Source organism: Squalius cephalus (genome assembly GCF_949319135.1).
Source record: "Squalius cephalus genome assembly, chromosome: 20".
Taxonomy (NCBI): Eukaryota; Metazoa; Chordata; class Actinopteri; order Cypriniformes; family Leuciscidae; genus Squalius; species Squalius cephalus.
This window is the reverse complement of record NC_137141.1, coordinates 11,804,250-11,829,863: the sequence shown is the minus strand read 5'-3', so window position 1 is coordinate 11,829,863 and position 25,614 is coordinate 11,804,250. Positions and strand designations below refer to the sequence as shown.

At 39.8% G+C, this 25,614-nt stretch overlaps 1 protein-coding gene across 5 annotated transcripts in view; it reads right to left on the bottom strand.

The window, feature by feature from the left end:
- Positions 1-25,614, bottom strand: part of npas3 (neuronal PAS domain protein 3) — a 321,902-nt gene that overhangs the window by 156,870 nt on the left and 139,418 nt on the right. For all 5 annotated transcript variants that reach the window (XM_079853967.1, XM_079853968.1, XM_079853965.1 and 2 more), the window contains one exon: positions 10,961-11,043. In XM_079853967.1, coding sequence (XP_079710093.1) covers positions 10,961-11,043 — 83 coding nt within the window. The remainder of the gene's footprint in view (positions 1-10,960; positions 11,044-25,614) is intronic.

Here is a 25,614-nt window from a genome sequence, read left to right as displayed (position 1 = left end):
GGTAAATATGACATTTATTATGGGTTTATATGAGGATTGTTTGAAGTTCACTTAAATTAAAAGTTGCAATATTTTTTGAAGCCTAAAAAATGTAGCTTTCAATTCACTGTAATGTTGAATGGCTATAATAATGGAAAAAATCTATTTCATTGAGACATCAGTAGCTGTATTAGTTTCAGTGATACTGGCCTTCATTCATAAAAATATGTCATTAAACAAGTATTTCAAATATACTGTCTTTATGTTGTTTCTACATTAATTTGGAGATTAACTGTGAAATTATTACATTATAAAATATATTAAAATATATTAAAAACATATAAAACCGTAAGTGTTTTAATTGCAAATTAATCACAGGAAAAATGTGTTATTAATCAAGTTCATTTTTTTATGGATTGACAGCACTAATGTATATATACTATGAGTCACACAAAAATGCACTCAACTTGAACTAAATCTGTCTTTGTTTAGCAGTTATATATAAATTATAATGTAGTTAGAGCGGGAATCAAGGCTTCGTCGGGACAGAATTCTTGCAATGCATGGAGAAGAGCAATTACACAAAATTTTAAGATCTTTGGTTTTCAATCACAAAAACTCAGAATCAGACACCTCTGCTTTTTATATAAAACATTTCCAGTTATGAATTATGATAGCGCTTAGTGAGTTGGTCTGTAGGGTCGGATTGCTTTCTCACCTCAACCGAACTGCTTTCAAATGGGCCGAGACCACCTCGTTCAGAGTGATTGTTTTTGTGTGGATCCGAGCGCGATTGCGGTGTTCATATATATATATATGCCTAAACTAACCGAAATAACGAACCAGGTTCGGAAACAAATGGTCCAAACGAGCCAGGTTCGAAAATGCCCTTAGTCTCACACCAAACACACAACCGTCATCCTGTCACAGTTCACCGCTATATCAGATCTCCTCTGTCCAAACTGTAGAGCATCCAGCAAATGAGGTGACATGCAATAAAGCGTGTGCTTGAGGAGGGTGCAGGTAGCAGCATGTGGCTAATACACCAACAACACAGTGAGAAACAGTGAGAAAACTAGATCAGAAGAGTGTGAAAACTCATCCGTCGTGTTGGATGGCAGTAGAATGGATGATCTGTCAGGAAGCCATCCAACACAAGACGAGATTGAGCTGGGTCCGTGCGTGTGTGTGTGTTTGTGTGTTTATGGATATGTAAATGCTGTTCGCATTATGTTATGCAAGCTAGTGAACCACAACAAGAGAGGCTCTGACATGTTTGCTTTCAACAGCAAATTAGTGAACGAAGGGGAAAGCTATGGAGGTCTTCCGACAGCTGATGTAAATAAAAGAGCTAAAAGCAGAAAGCACTGACCTCAGACACTCTCACACTGTGATCCCAACTGCTTTGTGATGGACATCACATAAAACACGTCTGCCTCGCTTTTTTACAAATCTATGCACTGTGAATGCAAGACAGACCTGAACTAATAGAGATGGAGATCAGCTAAAACTGTTGACAACAGAGAACAGAAACAGCAAAAAGAAAGACAGAAAGAAAAAAAGCAGGAAAAAAAAATCAACTCTTGGTGCCTGGCTTAGCAAAGCATACAGCGAGTTTGGCATGTAATTGCCAGCGCTTGATAAGGTTAAAATACTATAAGTACTGATCATACTGAGAGTTATGGATTTGAACAAACCCCTTAACCCTAAATATTAAACTTTGATACTAAAAATCATGCAATGTGTGGTTTTAATATTCAAAGTGATTAGACTTAAACATTTTTACCTGATGGACAATAAAAAAAAAGACTCACATTATATATCTAGAAACCAGAATATCATAGGGTGTGTCTGAATCAGCTTCCTAGTTCAGTAGTCAGGGCACTGATCAGGGAGTCGGCCATTTTAAGGGTTGTCTCAAAAACTTTCGAGTGCGCTAGCTAGAACTAGATTAAAACATTAGCTCCCTAAAAATTTCCACAATGCACTGAAAACCAGGGAGCATTGATGCTCACCATATTACCTTGGCAGAAATTCTGAAGCGCAAAACATAAATTGTGCGAGCCAACTCAATACACATGACACGTGATAGATGTTTAGGAAAAAAAAAAAAAGTTATTGAATTAGATTTTAGCATAAACACATCGCTAGACAGGTAGTAAATCTAGCTAACATTTATAATCAATTTACGGCTGAAATGTTGCATGTATATGTAACAATCAATGTATTTATCATAATGTATTTTAAAAAACATTTAAAAAATCAAGAAGAAAAATATCAGTTCTGCTCTTCTTCATATATACTGTATACCAGTAGTGAGGTTTTACGACGAGGGCACTGTAATATCATTCGCCGCTTTTCCACTGTCGGGCAAGTGCGAGCCAGGGCTAATAACGTGCCGTCGAGGCCAAAAGGCCAAAATCAAGCTGTGTTTCCACTGTCAGGCCAGTAGCCCCGCAGTGCAACCCTAAAACCCGCGTCCATACTGTATGTGTGAACGACGTCACACAACCCGACCGTTTCACCAGCTGACTGAAACCTAGCTAGATCGCAAAATGAGCATGACAGAAGCGAATGTTTGGCCTTTACTTAAAGACTTAAGATTTCAGCATCGATATTTGACCAATGTTTTACAATAAACAAGTTACAGTGACAGTAATTTATTAATTTGTGTCAGAAGTGCACATCAATCATGCTGAATCAAAGTGGTATTTCCAGCCCGTTCTCATCCCAAGGCGTCATATACTGACGCTTTTGACATTTCGTCTACATCCAACGCACATGGCACCCTTTAGCGTCAATATGAGACGCAGATAGATATGGGCCAGAAGGCGCCTCCTAGCGGTCTAACCCTAACCCTACCCCAGACCTAAACCTACCCATAACCGAACAAAGCTATCTGCGTCTCATATTGACGCTAAAGGGTGCCATGTGAGGTGGATGTAGACGAAATGTCAAAAGCGTCATACATGGATGAGAGTGCGTTGGTATTTCACATGGAAAGTGAGTTCTGAGCTGAAAATTGTTTAAAATGTCTTAAATGTTGAAGTTAGCTGGTAGCCTGATATAGTAACATGGGGAATGAGCAGTGGTGTTGACCGCCTCCTGACTCAGGTATACTCCACCTTTGTTCATGACCACTACCACTACTCAAGCCCCAGTTGGCCCGCTTTGGACCAAGGTATTCGGCAGACCAAAAAACCCTGGCTGTTGGCCCTGAGGAAGCCCCGACGAGGCCCGATTAAGACCTGAAAGTGACAGTGGTAACGCGACTGGCCTTGGCACGCACTAGCATGCTCGCTTTTGGCCCGACAGTGGAAACACAGCTAGTGTCCCAGTGTAAAACGAGCAGGGTCCTTACCAGTGCCCACATTCGTGTACACAATTTACTGATGTACATTGCCACTCAGAACTAGAAACCGCATAGAAACTGCAAACACACATGTTAAAAAGCACTCAGAACACCTTAGCAACCACACACAACAATCTACTATCATATAACAAATCCTAAATAGTTGCAGTTCAATGGGATTTTTCAGAGAGCAGAAAACTCTCTCCCGTCTTCATCTAAACAGTATTTTAGAAAAAAAAAAAAAAACATGTTCTTAAATAAAATAACACGGCATACATATTAAATCAAGGGTGATTATTACCCAACATTAAAGATTAAAGAGTTATCACCGGAATATCTGTGTGATTTAGACGCTGCCCTGAAATATGTTAAATATGCTCATGGGCCCCATTTCCTGCATAATGGCGAGGTTGTTAAGAATTTTTTTTGTGCATAATAATGTTAAAAGAAAAAGGCATTTGAAAGAACGCCATCCTTCCTTTACAAACACACACAAAGCTCGGCTTGAAAACTCCCCACTAAAATGAAGTTATCATTTACTCATGATCATGACATTCTTTCTCCCATACAACACAAAACCAGATATTGTGAAGAACTTTTCAGCTATTTCGCATAAAACAAAAGCACATGTTGAATGGGACTGTTGAGATCATGATGTTCATAAAATATGTAACTTTTCTTCTTTCTTTTTTCTTTGGAAATTAAACATAAATGATTGAATTGCAGGTTAATAAATGGAATAGACTAAAAATACATTCCATTGGTCTCTACACTTCTGAAGCATTACTATTAACATGAATCAATCAATCAATCGAATCAATCAATCGAATCAATCAATCAATCAATCAATCAATCAATCAATCAATCAATCAATCAATCAATCAATCAATCAATCTTCTGAACCCTTATGAATAAAAATAGGCTGAAATCTTCCACTACACTCAAGCTCTCAATTCTTTACCATCTAATTACCATTTAATCTCTTTTTTTTTGTTCAATGACAACATGAAGGTGAGTAAACGATGACAGATTTTTAATTTTAGAGTTAACCATCCCTTTAAGCTCTAGAACGAACGTCCCCGGCAAAGGTAAGATGGACAGACATCCCTCAGACTGGGGTTTGACGTCCCTAAACCCATCTGCATGTACGTCTCGAGCATGAGGCGCTTTGAGGTGAAGAACACCCTCCCCTGTGTGTTATTTTCTTTCTCTGCCACCTTCTACCTGATCTCAGCGAAGAGCCAGAGAAGCGTGATGGCGATTCCTGTGAACCGCGAATCAACCTGCGATTACAGCCGGTGACAGCTGCACACAGACGGGCTCAAAGACACCGCCTCGCTCCGCATTGATGTTATGCAAATGTAAACAGCTGTCATTTCTAAAGCCGCCGTCTTTGCGCTTTCCTCCGGTGTGAAGATCGAAGGGTTTTCAAAGTGTCTGGGTTTTTTTTTTTTCCCTCGTCTCTTTTTTAATCCAAGCCCTATTATCACAAACAAGCCAAAAACAACAAAGACGACGCTACAAAACAAACAACAAGAGAACGAAAGAGAAGAAAGCAAACAAGGAGTTGATGAAAGATTGAGTGTTGGAACTTGAAGCTGCGAGACATATTAAGAGGCGTTTGGTGTCCTGTCACCCCGGCGCTCACCACAGGTGCGCGTGCACACACACACACACACACACACAGGCAGTAATTAAGGCTCCCTGTCGATCAGTGTCTCTGAACGCTCTTCATCCTTTATCACTAAAACACATCAAAAACCACAGATAAGCAATAAACAACAGCGCTGTTAATTTGCTCAGTGAAGATCAGAAACTTTCTGACAAGCTGTCTGGCGCATCCCTATTATGAATGCAAAAACGGCGGATGTCCAAAAGAGAGCGATCTGTGCCCACAGAACAGCAGAAAGCTCCATTCGCAACGTTCTGCACGTTCTCCACCCTGTTGTGTGTTTGTTTGTTAAATACTTTGGCCAACTTGACTATAGTACTACTAGTTTAAATCTATTTCCTACCAAAATCAGCACAGAAAGTCAGCAGATTCCCTCTAGGCCCCTGCTTCTCAACCTTTTCGACGCCAAGGCCCCCTATTGTCCACAACAATATTCAAAGGATCCATGACCTTTATAAGTTATTTGTTGGATAACGATTATGGATAAGGATTTTTTAAAAGATATCTTTACTCAATTTCTACCGTATAAAATGTATTCATGTCCAATAGTTAAAGGTCTAGAAATCACACTTTTCTCTCATATAGCATATCAGATTTTCCAAGACTAGCTGTTGAAGGGGTCATATCTTAGTTTTCTGTTCTTTTAACTTCTTTGAATGGCTGTTATGTCTTATTTTTAACTTTTTTAAGCCATCTTGAGACCCCCTTGGAAGTTTGTTGAGGCCCCCTGGTTGAAAACCACTGATTTTGTCCAATTCAAGTTTTACAACAGGGCTCAAATTGGCAAATCTTTTGAAGAATGATGATGGAGGGCAGATCGTTCAGGCGGAATTTGATGTAAACAATCGATAATATATCAATATTTCACAGATTTAACACTTTTGTGGAAATTTTTTTTTTCCACTGGACGCTTGTCATGGACATTTTACCCAAGCGCAACGGATTGGATTCATCTCGCGATCGCGATTTCATAACAAAGATATGAAGTCCCGTTTTGATTTTGCATGTTGTCATTTGTACTCCTGACACAAATTACAATATTACTGTTGCTGCAGCACCTATAATGTAAAACAGAGACCGTAGATTGGCACTAAACCCTTAGACCTTTCAAAAGATGCATAATTTGTTACCATTATTAATATTTTTAGACAGTATATAGTAGGGGTGTGACGAGACGAGACGAAACACGAGATTGGGTTCATGAGAACGAGACGAGATTTGCAAAACGAGCGTATTGGGTCAAACAAACTAAGTTAGAGATCGCAGATTATACCCGACCTAAAAAGCATATCCATCCATTTAAAAAGCTCTATAACCAGAGGCATATTAAAACGTGGATACATCAACTAAAAAACTTACAGTGCAAGGTTCGTCGCCTTTCATTGTCAATTGTGCTCATTCCTGTTGCGTGTCCTTAAACTGGCAACCAGCATGAGTGTTAAGTCTGAGGAGGGAAAGCTCTCTAATATTTTAAATTTGGAGTGCAGTACCCACTTCAACCACTAGCTATTAGTTATTAACCACTAGTCAATATTACATACCGCACCTTTAAACACACCTGAACCAGCTATTCAAGGTCTTACTAGGCATACTAGAGACTTCCAGGCAGGTGTGTTGAGGCAAGTTGGAGCTAAACTCTGCAGGACAGAAGAGTGTTTGGACATTATAATAACACACATTCTCTCTCTGATGATGCCAGTCAAGTTCAGCTCCCAAAACAAGCGTAATCATAAACATTTAGCGGCTTACAGCTCCATTAGCTCACAGCTAATTTACTGACCAGACTTATCTCCTAAGAAGAACGGACAAAGGTTCGGTCTCACTCTCTGTGCAGTGTGTCTATGACCATACACTGCTTTTGCCCTTCACAGGCAGCTAAGCTCTCATCTGCCTTAAAAACGAAACCCTGCATCTATAATTCATCTCTTGCTAAGCATGATCTGTGTGATATAAATGCTATTATTTAGCCGGGCGGAAGCGTGGAGCGCTTTGACAGAGGACTTCTGAGCTCTCTGCTAATGACCTAGCGCTGCTGTCGGAATCAATCCGACCCGCTGCCCACGCAAATGACAATGCACTGTGGGAGTGGACATAACGGTCATTTCTGTGGCCCACAGGGCCGACACAGCCTGTGCCGACACCACCGAGACCGTAACACCCTCGGGGCAAGTAGAGACGCTACTGAAGGACGAGTAGGGTGTTAAACGACAGGAAAAAGTCTTAAAGGTACAGTAGCAAAAATAACTAGCTTTTGTTGCAAGAAACCTTGAAAAGTAAATATCCTCTGTTGTGATATTTACCTGCCGCCTGCCGCCAGAAATGGGTCTTTTCTAAAAATATGCTGTTTTTGTGTGTGAGCTGGGACAGAAAAAGACAATATTGATATTATTGTGCCATGACATTAAATAGCAGTGGGAAAGCAGAGCGTCACAACAGCTCCTTCAAACAGACCTGCATATTAAAGCAGCTAATTGATTATCTGGCTTGACAAAACTGGGTGCTCAATGTGTTCAGCTTGTTTGTGCATAAACAAAAAAGCTCAGAGTGTTTTCTGTGCTGAAATCTGGTCACTGGGTCACATAACAGCAAAAAACGCAAACCACACAGAGCAAAAAGCAAAACATTCCAATTTTAACTATACATACTTGTAAAACTGTCATACATTTTTAAGAACCATTAAATGTTTTGCTTCATCATTTATCATTTTCATTCATTTTGCTAAATAGCAATAAAACAACAACATACAACATTTGCAACACATTTAACTTTCACCATGTGATGCAATGAAACAATATTCAGTAAAAAATGATGTAGGAGGAACTTGATTTGTTAATATTTGTTTAATTATAATGGTTGACTGCTGCTGAAATATTGATTTCTATAAGGAATTGTGAAATATTAATAAATATAGCTGATTATGTCAGATTTTCACTGGATTGTGAAAATCAATTTATGATATCATTGGTTAATATATTATTTTCCCCTACTTTGAGACCTTGGTTGCAGCACTGTTACTCTGTGAAATTTCATGGGCAAAATACACATTTTTAAAAGAAATCTGCACAATTGGGAGTTTTGCGTGAGGCTGAAAAATTTCCCAATGGAGATTTTGCTTGTGTTCAAGCTGCTTTATACATAGCTACCTTTAGAGAAGAAAAGTTCATTTAGGGTGTGTTCACACTTGGCATGTTTGGTTTCATTAAACCGAACCCTGATTCATTTGAATAAGTGTAAACATTGCCATTAAAACCCTGGTGCTCAACAAACAAGCGGACCGAGAACCCTGAAAAGTCACGGCCCACTTCCAAACGAACTCTGGTGCGTTTCGACTGAAATATGAACGCAACACAGACCAAAGACATCTAAACAAACTAAAAATGCGACCCAAAAAAGGACATAATGCTCAAGAATACCAGCTTTTCACAAGTTGATTTCACAAGATCATATGTATTTATAAGCACATTTAGCCAGAACACAGGTAGTATCTTTAGGATCGCTCTTAAAAATTGATTAGTGTGAACGCTAATCGAATGAAGACTAAATGTATCATTTTCTTTTTTGGTCCAGACCAAAAGAACTAAGAGAACCAAACTACAACTGTGAACACACCCTTAAAAGCAAATTGATGAATCCTTCACCATAAAACCAGGAACAATAATTATAAAAGTAAATGGGGTTGATCTTGATTTCATGTTAAAGGGATAGTTCACCCAAAAATGAAAATGCTGTCCTCATTTACTCACCCTCATGTTGTTCCAAACCTGTATGATTTCCTTTCTTCTGCTGAACACAAAAGAAGATATTTTGAAGAAAGTCGGTAACCAAACGACTGATGGACCCCATTGACTTCCATAGTAGGAAAGAAAAATACTATGGGGACCAGCAACTGTTTAATTACCAACCTTCTTTAAAATATCTTCTTTTGTGTTCAGCAGAAGAAAGGAAATCATACAGGTTTGGAACAACATGAGGGTGAGTAAATGATGACAGCATTTTCATTTTTGGGTGAACTATCCCTTTAAGTGCACCTCTCCTCTATATGGACAAGGCATTTGACATACAGAACTATGAAAATAATATACAAAGTATATGTCTGTCATCAATTATTCCTCTCCTACCAAACCTGCCACATGTACAAGTCTCCTCAATGTGTTTATCTCAAGACATTTTGCATAAAACACTCTCATTCTCACTCTCTGTTCATAAAGATTACAGTGAAGTGATATGAAACTGCAATGTTATCAACAAACCTGGAAACATTTCATATTTCAAAATGAATGAGAAACCAATATTAACAAATCTGAATGAACACCGATTTCACCAATATCAACACCGGCATAGCATTCAAACAAAGTCAACAAAAACCAAAGCCTTATAAAATAAGAATCAGGATGACTCTATGTAAGAGAGTATTTATGCGTAACGTCCGTTTGCAGGTGAAGGCCGGTTAGCAGCTCTTCCCCCACGTCCTCTTTATTAAACGCTATCAAACAAGGTTTAAGCTGTCTAAAATTAGCCTCAGCGCTCAACAACTAATGACTGCCTTGCATCCATTATTAGTTCATTTTCTTCAGATCAATCACCAGCCGAGCATGCTTTTTTTAAAATGTCATCCTAAAACTTTTCACAATCAATTAAGCTGAAGATTAATGGGGACAATTTGCCAGGAACAAGTCCTTCCTTGAAAAGGCCACGCCTCGACAGACTTCCAGCCTGGTTTCGGTGTTAATTATAAATTTCCGCTTTGCTGTCACACACTTAACCTGTCGTAAGGGAATAGCGCTGGCAGTCCGGGGACCGGCGAACCGCTATATAAATATTCCTAATCCGCTTTTTTGGACACAGGTGACTGGTGTAAATTGCGCTTTTCGTTCTGTGTCATTAAAACGAATTTGAAAGGACATCAGTGCTGTAGCTAAGCGTGGATAAAAAACGATTTTTTTCTACTCTCTGAGGTGAAATAAGAAATTCGCCCCTCCCCTTGAGATTTCCCGAAACACCAGCAGACTGAGGAAGTGTCATCCTTCATTTACTTGCATGCTAAACAGCTAAGAGACACCACATATGTCTTGAGACAACAGACCTGTAATCTCTAAACACACACATTAGTACATCTGTGACGGATTTCATTCACCCAGGTCATTGTAGAACGCCTGCTAATTTATTCATAAGCAACTGGATTTTGCTATTCATCTTAATAATTACGACTAACAGATTACTAAATGTCCTGCGCTAATATGTAAAATATTACATTTTCGCATTCAGAAAAATGTCACGCTGCACTTACTAAAATCTTATTTGTGTTCAAATAACCTATTTTGGTAAGAATGTAATGGACAAATTGAGCAATTTTATATTTTTTCTGTCTTTTTCACTTCTAACACTTATTTGAGTGCTAGTTAAACATAATTAAGTGCAAAGGATTTCTAACTGGAATTGGTATTTTCTGGCAATTACTATAATTATTCTAGATAAGTGTTACACACAAATTGCATATAAAATAATTTGAACAGTCACCATTAACGCATTCATTCAACTGAAAAGTAATTCTGACCAATAACAATTAGCTTTATCCCATGATTCTTCAACTGAAACGATCTTTAACTGAAACTCAGATTATCATATTTATTTATCTCATAAATATGATCATTACAACGTGACTTAAAGACGTCGTAAATTGCGTAAGTTAAAGGGAAACAAAATACCACCAGCTGTAATGAAGTGTTTGGTCAAAATAATTTAAAGGACAGATATCAGTTCATACAGACCTTTTTCTTTTTCTTTTCTAAATAAGATTGCATTTCAACTTTTTTTGTGCATTGCATAATTTGCATATCAAATATGCATAATATGATCTTCACACCCAATGTTGATCTCAAGCTCGTCCCGAACTATAAGAACATCAGGGTGTTTTTGAATGAACAAAGTCAGATTTAATAGTTTGAATCTCATCTTACCTGCAGAATGTGGCTGCCAAGGTGAGGCTCAAAGATCTCCGAGGCAACAATGCTGGGGCTCCGCCTCCGCTGGGACCCGATAGCTGTGAAGAGAAGCACACAGCGTGAGCTCACTCGTGTCAGCATGCGCACGCACGTTTCCGCTTTAAATCCAAACGAACTTGGAATTGGAATCTGCCCGTGCGATTTTAAACAGATACGGTAAACTGTTAAACAAACACTTCCGCCCCAATAATACTAAGCCCCCGGTACTGTAAATACACAGATGCAAATCAAAGCCTCAGAACGGCTCTGCTCTGCATATTCAGCGAGGCTTGGTGCTACAAAGCCCGCTGTTTATAGCAGGACTAATATCGCCACATCCATTGAGCTGCAAAGCACCCAGAGAACAGCGCCCTCAGGGCATTTTTTCCAAGTTTCCAACTTTAAAGTCGGCTCAGGCTCTGCTAAAAAATGGCCTGGGGTGATTTCAAACTTAACAGACCTTGTCCCACCAGAGCTCATTATAGAGAATTTTATAACAAAGTGCTCTGTACTTAATTTTCCAAGCCTAGCCAGGCATTCGGGTAATGTTGCTGAATTAAGTGCAATTAATGATGTAATAAAGCGCTGAACGGCCATTAAGGATTCTCAAGGACCAGTAGCAAACAACGCTTTGCCATTCGGGGAGGGCGTAACGGGGACATAAGGACGTCGTGCCCCAGGTGAGCGTGCACGAGAGGGGCCGGGACCCACATGAGAAGCCTCTGTCCTTCAGAGAGCCTCAAGCTGGGTAAACACACTTCTCCCCTCCGGTAATGCTTTCAGCGCTAAGCCCTGTGTCCGCCCCGGAGGAACATTCCTGCCACAACACAAGCGGGAAGGGCAGCGGCAGCCGGAGGAGAGAGAGAGAGAGAGAGAGAGAGAGAGAGAGAGAGAGAGAGAGAGAGAGAGAGAGAGAGAGAGAGAGAGAGAGAGAGCCGGGCTCTCGGCGCTGTCCCTGGAGCGTCGGGGTCAGTAGCCGCCACTGTGGGTGGAAAGGCAAACAATCCTGAGCAACAATCCGGTGGGACGAGGACACGGAGGCTCTCAGCGCACAGCAGAGGGAGCTCTTACGCCCTGAGGATCGCACAGAAATCATGCACACACACACACACACACATATACCTGCACATCAAACACAGTGCATTCATGCACACGCAATCAACGCAGCCTGTCACACAACACACACACACACACGTGCTTTTGATATGTCTGTCTGGATGTCGGAATTTGGTTCATTTAGTTCAAAAACATTTGGCAACACAAACAGTTCCAAAATTGACACTTTTCAAAAACCAAATGTGAATATATCTGGAAATCGATGAGTAAACAGAATTAACCTACAGCAAGAATGTCAACGTAATACATGGTTTAAATTAATTATAAACAAACAGTTACTATCATGAGGTTTTTTTCCCTTTAAAACTACATATGGCAAAAACATATGTGGAATATTCTTCACATCAAGCCATAAAATAAATAAATAAAATTCTGAAAATAGACCTGAATTGAAACAGCACATAATGTGCCCTAAAGAAAGAAAGAAAGAAAGAAAGATAAGTATTGCACAATACAACAAATACACTTTAAATTATACAAGAATACAGTATATATATATCTAAAATAAAATAAAATAAAATAAAATAAAATAAAATAAAATAAAAACACAAGGTTACATCATGTCTGCCCCAATAAGTCCCACACAACATAGTAATGGCACAGTAAATCAATAAAATAGAACAGAACTGAACCCAGTGTGAAAAAAGCATATCATGTAGTCTCCGCCTCAGACGTCATGCGCACAAGCTGATAGTCTGATGCATATGGCACACTTAACTGGAAACACTTCAGGATTTCTGAAGACGTCACCTGATTGGTTGAATTCTCCAGGATTTCCGAAGACGGTCTTTAACGGTCTGTCTGGAAACAAAGCTGTCGTGAAGCCAAACCCCCTCATAGAACAATGTCATGTTTACAACTGTGACAATGTGAGCTTATCAGGATCAACTAAACGCTGGATTTACAAAAATATGTCAAGTATGTGAAGTTCATGGTATAGACTCTTTAAAAATCGTCCAAGAGTTTTAAACACCTGTCTGTTATTGTAGGGACATCCTACCTAAACATGACGCGGAACAAAACAATCTGCGATTGGTTGTTTTACATGTCATTCAGACGGCCTCTCGGCGGTCCTTGGCCAATGGAAGCTACCATGGAGATCAGACCTTTTATCATCAGTCTGAAGGTCTGGCTACGCTAGGCTACATATAAAGTGCTCCAGCAGAGATCACAACCACCAGCAGTACAAGTCAGTCGACAAAGAAAATACCAAAGTTAAGAGGTCACTTGACCAGCCTCAAATTATCCTCCTCTCTGTGCTTAAAAGCGACATCTCCAGACAATAGCTCTCATCACACAAGGATCCTCGCTTAAGATCACCGCATGGAAATCAGCCACACGTCCTCCAAATTCCTTGACCTTGAGGAGCTTTGCAAACTATAAACTCTACGGGTAATATTTCATAATGAAAAATGTGAACATGTTGAACCACAGATTAGCTTACAGAAACAAGTAACCAAGTGAGTCTTAAAGGAGACAGATTCATGAAAGGGTGATTTTAAAAGGTTTCTAGACAGTAAAAAACAGGAAGTGCATACGATAAAAAAAATGAAAACAGCAAATGTAAACGTCTTAAACAATTTTCATCCCCTGGTTTACTGGTACACTCGATACTGTCCAACGACAAGACTATGCGACTGTGTCGCCATGCCTCTGCACGGCTGCCCGGGCAGCCAGAGAGATGAATATAATTGCATATTGATCTCAGGAATTATGCTCTATTAATCTGCTTCATTTTGCTCGTGACGCAAATGATATATGAATAAAGAGCTTGCAGGAGCACAGAGGCAACACAATGTCTGTCCCGCCATGATTCTCCATAATACATCTCCTCTAGTTTAGCTCCCTGCCACGCTAGATTGAGCACATACAAATATATTACTGTGGAAACGTGAGCAAATACATCACGCCTGACCTAATAAGTCATGCACAATACAGTAAAGTCACTGTAAAAATATACAGGATCTGTCAATTGAGTTCTGGTGTACTGTCAAAGACATTCCATTCAGAGTATCGCAAATCCAAAGACGTAATATTCCAAAGTCCTTGACGGCATTTCGCGAACATGCAAATGGACAGACCCCGTCTGATATAGACTAATAGAATTTTATTATGAGACAGTATTGCATTCCATTTGACACTCTCAATATGTAATGCTAGTCTTCAATACCAGCCAAGCCACAAACAGCATTTGGTGCAAGACTGCAATAAATGCAATTTGTTACTCGCCGCAGTGGCAATTTCAAATCGCTTGTGCTATTAGAAAGTCAATTTAACTTTCACTTTTATAAGTCAACATTATTGCTATTGTTAATTTATTTCTCATTGAATGGGAAATTGGCAGCAAGGCATCAAACTGTCATTTTAAATCTGCAATAATTTCTTGTGAAGCTTAGACCTCTTATTCCCTAGTCCTGGATTATTGGAGCTAAATGGCGGTCCCTGGCTTCACCAAAGGCTCAGGGGCAGGTACTGTTACACAAATTGCCAATTCAATTAACGGAGTGTAGACGCTCAACTGGCAGCTGGCACAAAGGACGGCTATTTTGGCAAGTGTCAGGCCTAATTCATCAAGCTGTCAATGCTCTCGCGGTCGGAAGCCACGGACAACGTCAAAGCGCGAACGGCACAATGGGAAGTCGTGTAATCTGGTGAAATTCACGTGCTAAGGTATGCTAACTCCCATGCTAACCGCCCACACTGAGCCCGTGGCGATACGGGGAGACGAGGCCTTCGGGTCTAATCGGGAATGTTTTCAGGGAGGTAGGGAATATCAGTCAAGAGACAGTCGCAAAAAAACAGGTTTAGTACTTAGAATCACAGGAGCGAATGAAGGTTCAGAACATAAATATGTCGACAGAACTCATATTCAACTCAATTCACATGCGAAGAAATCAGCCAATAATAATAGCCCTAAAAAGTCATTTGCATATATAATTCTTACATTCACAGAAGCAAAACCACCATGTTTACCTCTATGGTAAGAGAGAGGGTGAAAAATATTCATATACAACTAAATCAAGACACTGTTTTTTGTGTCGCAGAAACCTAGACTATCATTAAAAGTGGACTTTAAAAGAAAAGAAAAAAACTTAAACAATTTACAGCCCATTTTACTCAGATGCATTTCAGTTTAAAAAGATATTAAGGTATTATATAATAAAATATTATATTAGGGGTGTTTTCAGACTTATAGTTAGTTCAACCTTGGCTATCATTAAAAGTGGACTTTAAAATTGAAATTAATGAATAAAATTAACACAAATTGTAGGATATGACCCCTTTAAAGCAAACATAATTCATGGCCAGTTTTACTTGCATAAAAGGATGCATTTCCAGTAGAAAAAAAAAAGCTACGATTATTATATTACGGGTATTATTTAGACTTATAGGCTATGTTCAGACTGTCAGCAAAAATCCAGATGGGGTTTTGAAACCCTGGACAGCAAAAAACACATGAAATCACTGATTCAAACCACATTTGGAGGTGGTTTGAAATGTGATTCCAATCCGGTTTTTACAGATGCGTCTCAGTCTGGATGCTCTGGCTGCTCAAATTAGATTTCAAATTGTCTTTTGCTTCACTCTTAACGTGACAAAACGATATCAAAAAAACGTATGGAAATATTCATACGGTATTGCAATTAATCACTTGCAATTAATAGTGCGGACAGTCTGCCTGAAAAGTCTGATTTGTTTGTTTTGCTCAAAAAAGGGCTGAATTATTATTACAATGTTGATTCAGAGGTGGTCTCGGACTGTTTTGGTGCAGATTACTGTTCATATATGACACAAATATGAACTAAGGTTCTGAATCAAATGCTCCAACTGAAGACTGAAGCAAAAATGTAGGACAGTACTAACTTTTGTCTTTCGTAAATGAACTGATTGATGAAATGTAATGTTAGCCTCCACTGTACCACCAGAATGGAGAATGAATAACTAAGAGAGATACATGACGTCAGGTGAAAAAAAGCCTGTTGAGAGGTTTACCAAGTTATTGCATTTCCATAAAAGATGAAAACAAACATTTTCTTTTCAATAAATCCTGCACAATAAGAACAGGAAACTACATGGGGTCATATCTGATTTCATGGTGACTTGCATTTCTTCTTGCACTGATTTAAACTGAACAATGTCAGATTTCTCCCATGTTTCACACGGTTCATTTGCTTCAACGTCTGCACTCATTAGACAGGAGTGAGACACGTCACGCAGTAATTGATAAACCTCAAGGTGCTCTACGATCAGGACTGAACGGCCCATCATGCACACGCAACCACCACATCTCGTGCGCTTGTGTAGTTGAATGTAAAAGTGCTGCGAGTTAATGAAATGATGAGACCGAACAGATCACAGCATGTCATTAGCTTATTCAGAAAATTACAGACTCTTCTTGTTTCATTGTTCAGTTGTCTTTGAATGCAGCAAACGTTCCTCAAAGAGGAAGGCGGAAACCCAAGTCTGCATGAGAGAGAAACTCTTCAGCGCAAAAGAGGTGATATTCACAAGATTATAAACAATACAGCAGTTTCCACAATATTGAGAAATCAGGGCAAATGGAAATTCGACGTTTCACTGAATCCAAACCCTTCATCAAAGTCTACATTAGGAGAATTCAATTACACTTCCAAGAGCCCAAATGTCGAAGTTTTCTTTTCAGAAAAGGTCCAGACAATCAAATGGTCATGTGGCCATGAAAAAAGAAACATTTGCACATTTCAGGCATATTCATCATAAATGTTCAAGTGGGCAGAAATAATACATTTCAAAAGTAAATATAAAAAGTTCTGTGCCAAACTATAGTAATTTATTGTCAGGTGAAATGATTAAAAATATATAGGTTTAAAGACCGAGATTCAATATCAAAATAGATTTACTGTACATAATAAAACTGTATTGAATTTACACAGATATATGCACAGAATAACTTTATGTTGATACAATACATAACAAAATCATTTGAATTCTTATGGGTGAAACTTTAAATGCAGTCTTTAATATGTCAACTGCTCTATAACACAAAATACTGTCTGTATTGATCTATCAAAACAATTCACCAGTGACAATCTATATTTGTTACATTTCAAACTGTAAGTCAAATCTCCCGTTGGCTTTCCTTCCCATCCGCTGACCTTCAATCCATAATCTGCTCCTCATGTTTTCACAGGCCAAATGTCATTAAATAATTTACTTTAGTTGGGATAATGACAGGGCCGGATCGTTCTCTTCGCGCAGGCCTCTGAATAAGTTATGCCCGTGAAGATGGAGGTTGAAACATTTGTTTTAATTAGTTTCTTTTAACGTCTTTGACCGGTTTAAGTTTTCATTATGATGTGTTCAATAATCCATGCTCATCTTTTCTCCTCATTTATATCATCAAAATTTAAGCCGCTTCATTCTCCGCTAATGACGCTCACCCGCTGTCTCTCTCTCCCTTTCTCTCTTTGCAGCTCTGCTCCAAAACCTAGTGAGTTGACCACCGTAGACTGCTTTTAAAAGACTCTGTGAAATCAAAAATGAGTTTTGTGGCTTTTAATCCATTTCTACTAATAATTAATGTCCTGGCAATTTCCTGATTCAACAAAAAAAAACACATTGCTCATGAATGGATTTCATGGGATCTGGCGTATATGCACCCTCCAACAAAAATGTGTGTGTGTTTAATTTTGAAACAATCTAATCTAAAGTATATATATATATTGAATAAAGTTATCAAACACAGTTTTCACTTCATACATTTGAAATGAAATATAGATTAATCCTTATTAAAGCTACAAAAGTGATTCAGTCAAGAGCAGTGAGTGATTTTCTCGTTGTCTTTGTTCTTTGATTTTATTTTTTAAAATCAAAGGTTTATTAGGCTGCTGTCACTCTGACACATATCCGATGTCCTCACAACTCATTTAAAGTCCCCCTGTGGTGAAAATCAAGCTTTTAATGTTGTTTATATGTCTATGTGGTGTTTTTTAATATGCTTTAAGACAAACCATGTGCAAATTCATAAGTCAACACCATTGCTGAGTATTTTCTCCTTAAAACTGCAGTGAAATCGCTGGTGTTTCTGACGTCACAAACTACCTTGTAACCAGTCAGGTCAACGTGTGATCGTCAACGAGTGGATCTCTGAGCTGGTGTGAGTGAGTGGAGGCGGGGCTAATTTACATATTCATAGAACAGAGTATATATATATATATGAGTATATGTATAGTACATACAGAAGGGCAAGTATGGTAACTCAGAATTTCTCTGAATTTGTCCTCTCAAAATTTGTCAAACTCAAAATCTTTGTAATGACAATTATGCTGTTGCATTCATGTATTTATCAGCAAGCATAATTAAATCTGAAAGAGGAATCCATAAGATCAATGAAAAAAAGAGTGAGTTTGCAGCCAAAAGCTTCTAAAACCCCCATCACTAGTCTGTATGAGCTTAGCCTCAGTGTGACTGGTATTATCTCTGCACACTAAAACACACGTACGGCGCAAACGCACGCGGCAAAAGTGGAAATCTCCAGCTCAGTTGCTACGGAGATGTTAGATTACACCTTGAAGAGGCGCTCAGTGAGGAATAATTGTCTATGGAAAGCTTGTAGAGGCTCTGAAGTCCCTGCTGAAGTGATTTGGTATTTTATCATTGTGCTATTTCCTCTCATCACGAGCAGAAACAACTGTGTCAGATACGGAGATAAGAGGGCCGAGGGAGCGCGGGACACAAGCTCTCCAGATGACAAGCACTGTCCACTCACGATCCATATCAAAACCAATGGAGAGGGAGAGAGACAGCAAGAGAAAGAGAGCGTCATCATACTCACAGCTCGCATTATTCTCAAAGCAGAGCCATTTCAAGAACAAAACCCATTCATTTTCACTGCTGCAGCAAAAAAAATGAGAAGAAACCCAAAGCTAGTAAAACATAGTAAGCGCACACCTACTGTTTTAACTGGAAAACCCTGAGAACGCTGTATCGTGCAGCTGGTCATTTGACAGAGTGACTAAAGATAATGGTGAAAGACAAGACTGAAACCACGCTGTGATTTTAAAGAGTATCACTTGTCGCCTGTCAATGCATTTCTGTCGAGTCATCCTCAACATTTCTGTGAAAAAACTGAAAAGTGCCCAAATCCAACCAACGGACCAGCCTGACCCTAGACCGGTCTATAGTGTTAGACAAGTCTAAAATTTGCTCATAGACTAGTCTAATGCAAGTTAGACTGTTTCACAAAAATAAAGACTGACTTAATTTAGACCAAAAAAATTAGACACCTTACCCCCAGGCTAACTTAGGTCTAAGACTCTATGTTACCTTGGCAACCAGCAGTAACAATCAGTTACATTACAAACTGCCAAAAGAAAAGGGAAAATGGCTCAACATTTCTTCTTGTTACTACATTCCCAAGTAAAATGTCCTTGTAACTGTTAGGGCTGTTACATAGTCAACGCGAGCAACGATCGACGCGCTCCCTTTCATACGCAAGCGTCACGGGCGATGCGTGAAATGCAATACACCGTGACTGCTCAAACAGGGGGTAGTAGAGTCATAGCTCTGAATGCCCGTCTATTTCGCTTCAAACGCTCGCTTTATACACGCGTCCTATTCGCCTTGGACGCGCGAATGGATTTAAAATGTTCAAGCGTCGAACTAGACGCGAATTTGAAGCTCTATTCGCGTTTGGTATGAACGCTGCATAATAACAGGCTGCAATGTCAAGATTGCAATGCTGGAATGTGTGTGTGTGTGTGTGTGTGTGTGTGTGTGTGTGTGTGTGTGTGTGTGTGTGTGTGTGTGTCAGAGAGAGAGAGAGGCACGGGCACGATCGAACAGTGGAAACATAAAAACATACTCCGTCATTTATACTCCTCCAACAAACACATATTTTCCACTGGTGTAAACTGCACCGAGCGGTTGAATGCGCTTACTCGATCCGCCATGTTTTTTGTTTTGAAAAGTGTCTTATTTTACCCAGAATGCATTGCAGTGTAGTCCTACTTAAGATAGTCAGAGTCTTAAGTGCTTTGTGCAACGGTCTGATTTAGATGTCTATCTGAAGTCTGACTATCTACTATATCTAAGCCATAGTCAAGTCTATCTTTGTGAAACCGGCCCCAGTGCACAGGCTTTCCCTACTTCAAAAGTTTATTTAAAAATCAACATGGCATCCTCTTTATTCCTTAAAAGTAGGGTAAACCATTTTCAGAGAGGCTAGCAATAGCAAGCTAGCTTTGAAAGCATGAGATCCCACCCTCCCTTCAGAGCATCTCCAAAGCCACACGTCCTCCAAAACACATGAAAGTGTACACCAGGGAGCAAAAAAAAAAGCGTCACGAGAGACAGTTTTAAACTACCTCGTGTCTCAAAACACATAAAATTACAATAATAATGAACATAAACAATTTAAAAAGCTCTGACCTGTAGCACATGACTGCTGCAGATTCATTTCGGCGTTGATCGTATTGTCATTAAAAAGCATAAATTCGAGTCACCGATCGCTTTGAGTAAAACGTCAAGGTTTTGGTTCAGGAGGAACTGTAAAAGCTCCTGTTTTGGTTGCGGTGCTCGGTGACTGACGTCTGTCCAACTTATAAGTGCTTTATAAGTAATAATAAACAGCCAATATCCTAGTAATATGCATGCTAATAAGCAACTAGTTAATAGTGAGAATTGGACTCTAAACTAAAGTTGACAGTCAGGTAGGACATCATATCATTGCATTCGGACCGAATTCAATGATTGGATGAACATTTTATGGTCCTACTTCTTCTACAGACAATATACAAATACATTTAGACATCTTAACTTAGTGATTACTATAAAGATGTGATTAGACTTTCAACCAGCATAACAAAAATGTTTCTGGAACAAACTGCCTACCCTGCCTTTAATAAAAGTTATCTGGTCTTATTGTGCATGAATAAACCAAGCTTTTCATAATCATCCATCAAACTGTAGTAACTTTTTCTACCTCTTTTTTCCCCCTAGTGTAATCAAGGCCACGTGGGCGGAAGAAAAACAATTAGAACTGTCAATCAATGAAAAATATTAATCAAATTAATGACTCGACAGGTTGATTAATTAATCAAATTAATTGCATATATGATAATTTGCTGAGAAATGTCCCTAAATGAAGACATCAAATTATTCATATTAATCATACAAATTTAAATTCAATTAATTGAACTGCCTTAAAAATAATATTATCCAATGAATGTTTTGAAATTACATTATATTCACTCATTTTATTTTCTTCAGGATAACATGCACTAAAGAATCATGCACCAGGTGATGCTGACTTAAAGTCAAGGATGCTGTGCTATTTCTCGTTCTCACAGGCTGATGTGTTATTCCGACACCTCCGAAATGCGTATGGATCTTTAGATCCTAAGAGTCCCGGTTGCTAAATGCAGCTATCGATAGCTCGCTCTGACGAGGAAAGGCAAAGGAGGACGAGATATTGACATTGACCAGACCTAGCAAGGTCAAGTTCAGGGGGCACCGCAAATGAATCAATACCACTGGATGAGCAAAAGAAAATAATGGGGGGAAAAAAGCCTCATCTAATTTGGAAATGCATTCATTATGGCAAACCGCATTAAAGCGCAAGGCAGGCTGCCTGTGCTGCCCTCGAGTGCAGCCATACAGATAAACAATCCATTACCAAAGTGCAGCAGCAGGCTTCTCTTAATAAACCCAACCGAACCCGGCCAGGCCTGCAGGACGCATGCTGCGGGACAGCAGAGAACTGGACGAGATTCAGACTGCTTGTCTGCTTAAAGACCTGTGCAGTGGAAAATAAGCTTTCTTCGTGTTTTCCTGCTAAATTAAGCATTCTGATTGGTGGGTTTAGGTTTGCTGAAGAAGCCCCAGAAATTCTGAAGCACTTGGTCAGCATTTGACTATTAACTTTGCTTACACTGTTTAATAATTCGCATGCTGATGATGCTGAGGGGGAAATTCTCAGCATGGACGATCCAGTCAAACGGAATACAATATTAAGAAGACATTTAACTGCAGAAAAAAAAAACACAACTTGCAGAATGAAAGACCGGACTTTTCCACTTTCCTTTAGTTTTGGAGCGTTTCTTTGTGCTGAAACACACATAACGGTGGATGTCATGGTTGAGGTGTATTCTGTGAGGGGCTAAAGTAACATCAAGGCCGCTCTATGTACCATGAAGTCTGTGTTTTCCAGACACTTTCCTCTCACAGCTAAAGATTGAAGCATTACATGCATCTAACAGACATGACACTAAAACCTGCCTGCCTCAGACCGCCTCACCACACACATCAAAACATGTGCACTGAAACGCCGCCATGTTGTCCTCTACGGCTGTCCTTGACTTCAACACATCCTTACCTGGCAGAATGCCCAAGACTAAGACAGTCAAGATGATTCTGTGTGAATGTGCAGCCATATAAAAGAAAAAAAAGCACAAATGAGTTCTCATTAATATCTCAATTGTTTCTCCTCAATTGCAAAAAGGTTAAATGCAGATTAATTGAGATTTTTGCTTAAATCTCTTGCTTGTAAGTTATTTCTCTTGTGAAAGACTTCAATAATCTCACATGCATCTCAAGAGATCTCAATGCCTCACATTTGCCCAGATACTGTACACAAGACTATATCTATCTATCTATCTATCTATCTATCTATCTATCTATCTATCTATCTATCTATCTATCTATCTATCTATCTATCTATCTAATCATGTTGATACTTCACTAAAACATAATTAAGAACTCTATTATGCCTCCTAAGGAATGAACAATAAACTCTCGACCAATTAAATGCTTAGAGAAGGGACAGAAAGGAGAAGAAAATGTAAGATGACAGAGTATACACTGGGAGGATTGGCCTTACCGCAGAATGATGCCTGGAAAAGGCAAATAATCGCTGTGTGCAATCAACAGAAGGTGAACAGACATGAGACTCAGGAGTCATGCTATTGAATCTATATCATAGATGATTACCTACACTTTCAGACTGCACAGAACAACCTGTAATGCCACAGCAACAGGAGTAGTCGTGGAAACAGACCGGCAGACGAGAGAGAGAGAGAGAGAGAGAGAGAGAGAGAGGTGTAGAGGTGGAAGACTGTACATGAGCCGTGGTGCTCAGACATTGAAAGGCTGATGTTTCAGGCTGCCAAACAACATAATGAGTCGTTGAGGCAGAAAAATATTAGCACCAGGGGAATATTTGGAACGTCTCTGGGAGAGAGTAATTAGGAGCTAACCCACAATGACATGATCCAGTGAGGAGAAGAGAAAGAGAGAAGGAGAGAGAAAGAGAGAGGTCCCGTATCTGAGCCTCAGATTACAGTGATGAATTGCAGTTAATGCCATGATGCTCACATGGAGGCTTACGACAAGCTCATATAGGATGAATCAAACTGACCCAGCCTACCTAGAGTTACTCTACACTCAACTGGACATATAAAAAAATAATAATAATAATAATAATAATAATAAAAATGGATGGATAGGCAAGCTGGCAGACAGTCAAACAGATAGAGGTAACAATAGACAGACAGACAGAACTATAGATCAAACAGACCGGCAGGCCAGCAGACAGACAAGCAGACAGACAGACGGGGCAGACAAACAAGCAGACAGACAGACGGGGCAGACAAACAAGCAGACAGACAGACGGAGCAGACAAACAAGCAGACAGACAGACGGAGCAGACAAACAAGCAGACAGACAGATGTGGCAGACAAACAAGCAGACAGACAGCCAGATGGGGCAGACAGACAAGCAGACAGACAGACAGGGCAGACAAACAAGCAGACAGCCAGATGGGGCAGACAGACAAGCAGACAGACAGACGGGGCAGACAAACAAGCAGACAGACAGACGGGGCAGACAAACAAGCAGACAGACAGACGGGGCAGACAAACAAGCAGACAGACAGACGGGCCAGACAAACAAGCAGACAGACAGACGGGGCAGACAAACAAGCAGACAGACAGACGGAGCAGACAAACAAGCAGACAGACAGACGGGGCAGACAAACAAGCAGACAGACAGACGGAGCAGACAAACAAGCAGACAGACAGATGTGGCAGACAAACAAGCAGACAGACAGCCAGATGGGGCAGACAGACAAGCAGACAGACAGACAGGGCAGACAAACAAGCAGACAGCCAGATGGGGCAGACAGACAAGCAGACAGACAGACGGGCCAGACAAACAAGCAGACAGACAGACGGAGCAGACAAACAAGCAGACAGCCAGATGGGGCAGACAGACAAGCAGACAGACAGACGGGCCAGACAAACAAGCAGACAGACAGATGGAGCAGACAGACAAGCAGACAGACAGACAAGCAGACAGACAGACAGGGCAGACAGACAAGCAGACAGACAGACAGGGTAGACAGACAGACGGTGCAGACAGAGAAGCAGACAGACAGACAAGCAGACAGACATAAGGGACAGACAGAAGGGGCAGACAGACAGAACTATAGATCAAACAGACCGGCAGGCCAGCAGACAGACAAGCAGACAGACAGACGGAGCAGACAGACAAGCAGACAGACAGACGGGGCAGACAGACAGACGGAGCAGACAGACAGATGGGGCAGACAGACAAGCAGACAGACAAGCAGACAGACAGACAGGGCAGACAGACAAGCAGACAGACAAGCAGACAGACAGGCTGGCAGATAGACAGAATTATAGATAGAAAGAAAGACAGACAGACGGGCAAGCCGGCAGACAGACAGACAGACAGACTGGATGGATGGATGGATTAGATTAGATTAGATTAGATGGATTTCCCCTAAAGCAAGAGACAAATTCTGCCATTTGAAGAACACAATCATATTTGTGCAATTTTGCTTCTGAGGTAAACTCATCTTGTTTTAAATGTTTAGATATTTCTACTGGAAAACAAGACCAAGATGCCAAGAGTAAAAACAAGATTTTTGCAGTATAAGATCATCATGAAACAGCCTTTTCATTTTGGGTTAATGTGTATCTTTTTTCTCCTTTGCTCTGTTCCAAAACCTAGCGAGCTGCCTTCTGTTTACTGCCTTCATAGTCAATTGCCTTCTAAGACAACACCCTGACTGAAATGAAACCTCAAAAGGCGACGATCTGGAACACTACATACAGTAGACAGCATCTCCACATACACACACCACACAAACAGAACATCTTGTGAAGCTTACTTTTACAAGCAATTAATTCCAATAGAGTTGGCCATTAGCATGTGGCTAAGCTCATGGTCCACTGGAATAAAAAACAGCACTAGAAATATGCAGTAAAATAGTACATTTTCAATTAGACTTTAAGGATTGTTCATCAATACTCTTCTATATTGAATGGAAATATAAGTATGTACAATAAACATTTGTCTATAACATTTTTACACCCTGCAGAATGTTTAGGCAAATCAAAAGTTTGTGATTTAGCCATCCAATTTGGTCAAAAGAATGTATCATAGAAGGCAGCCTACTGTACAGTACTACAGTAAAAAAAAAGTGTCAGCGATGCCTCAAAATGCGGTCTAGG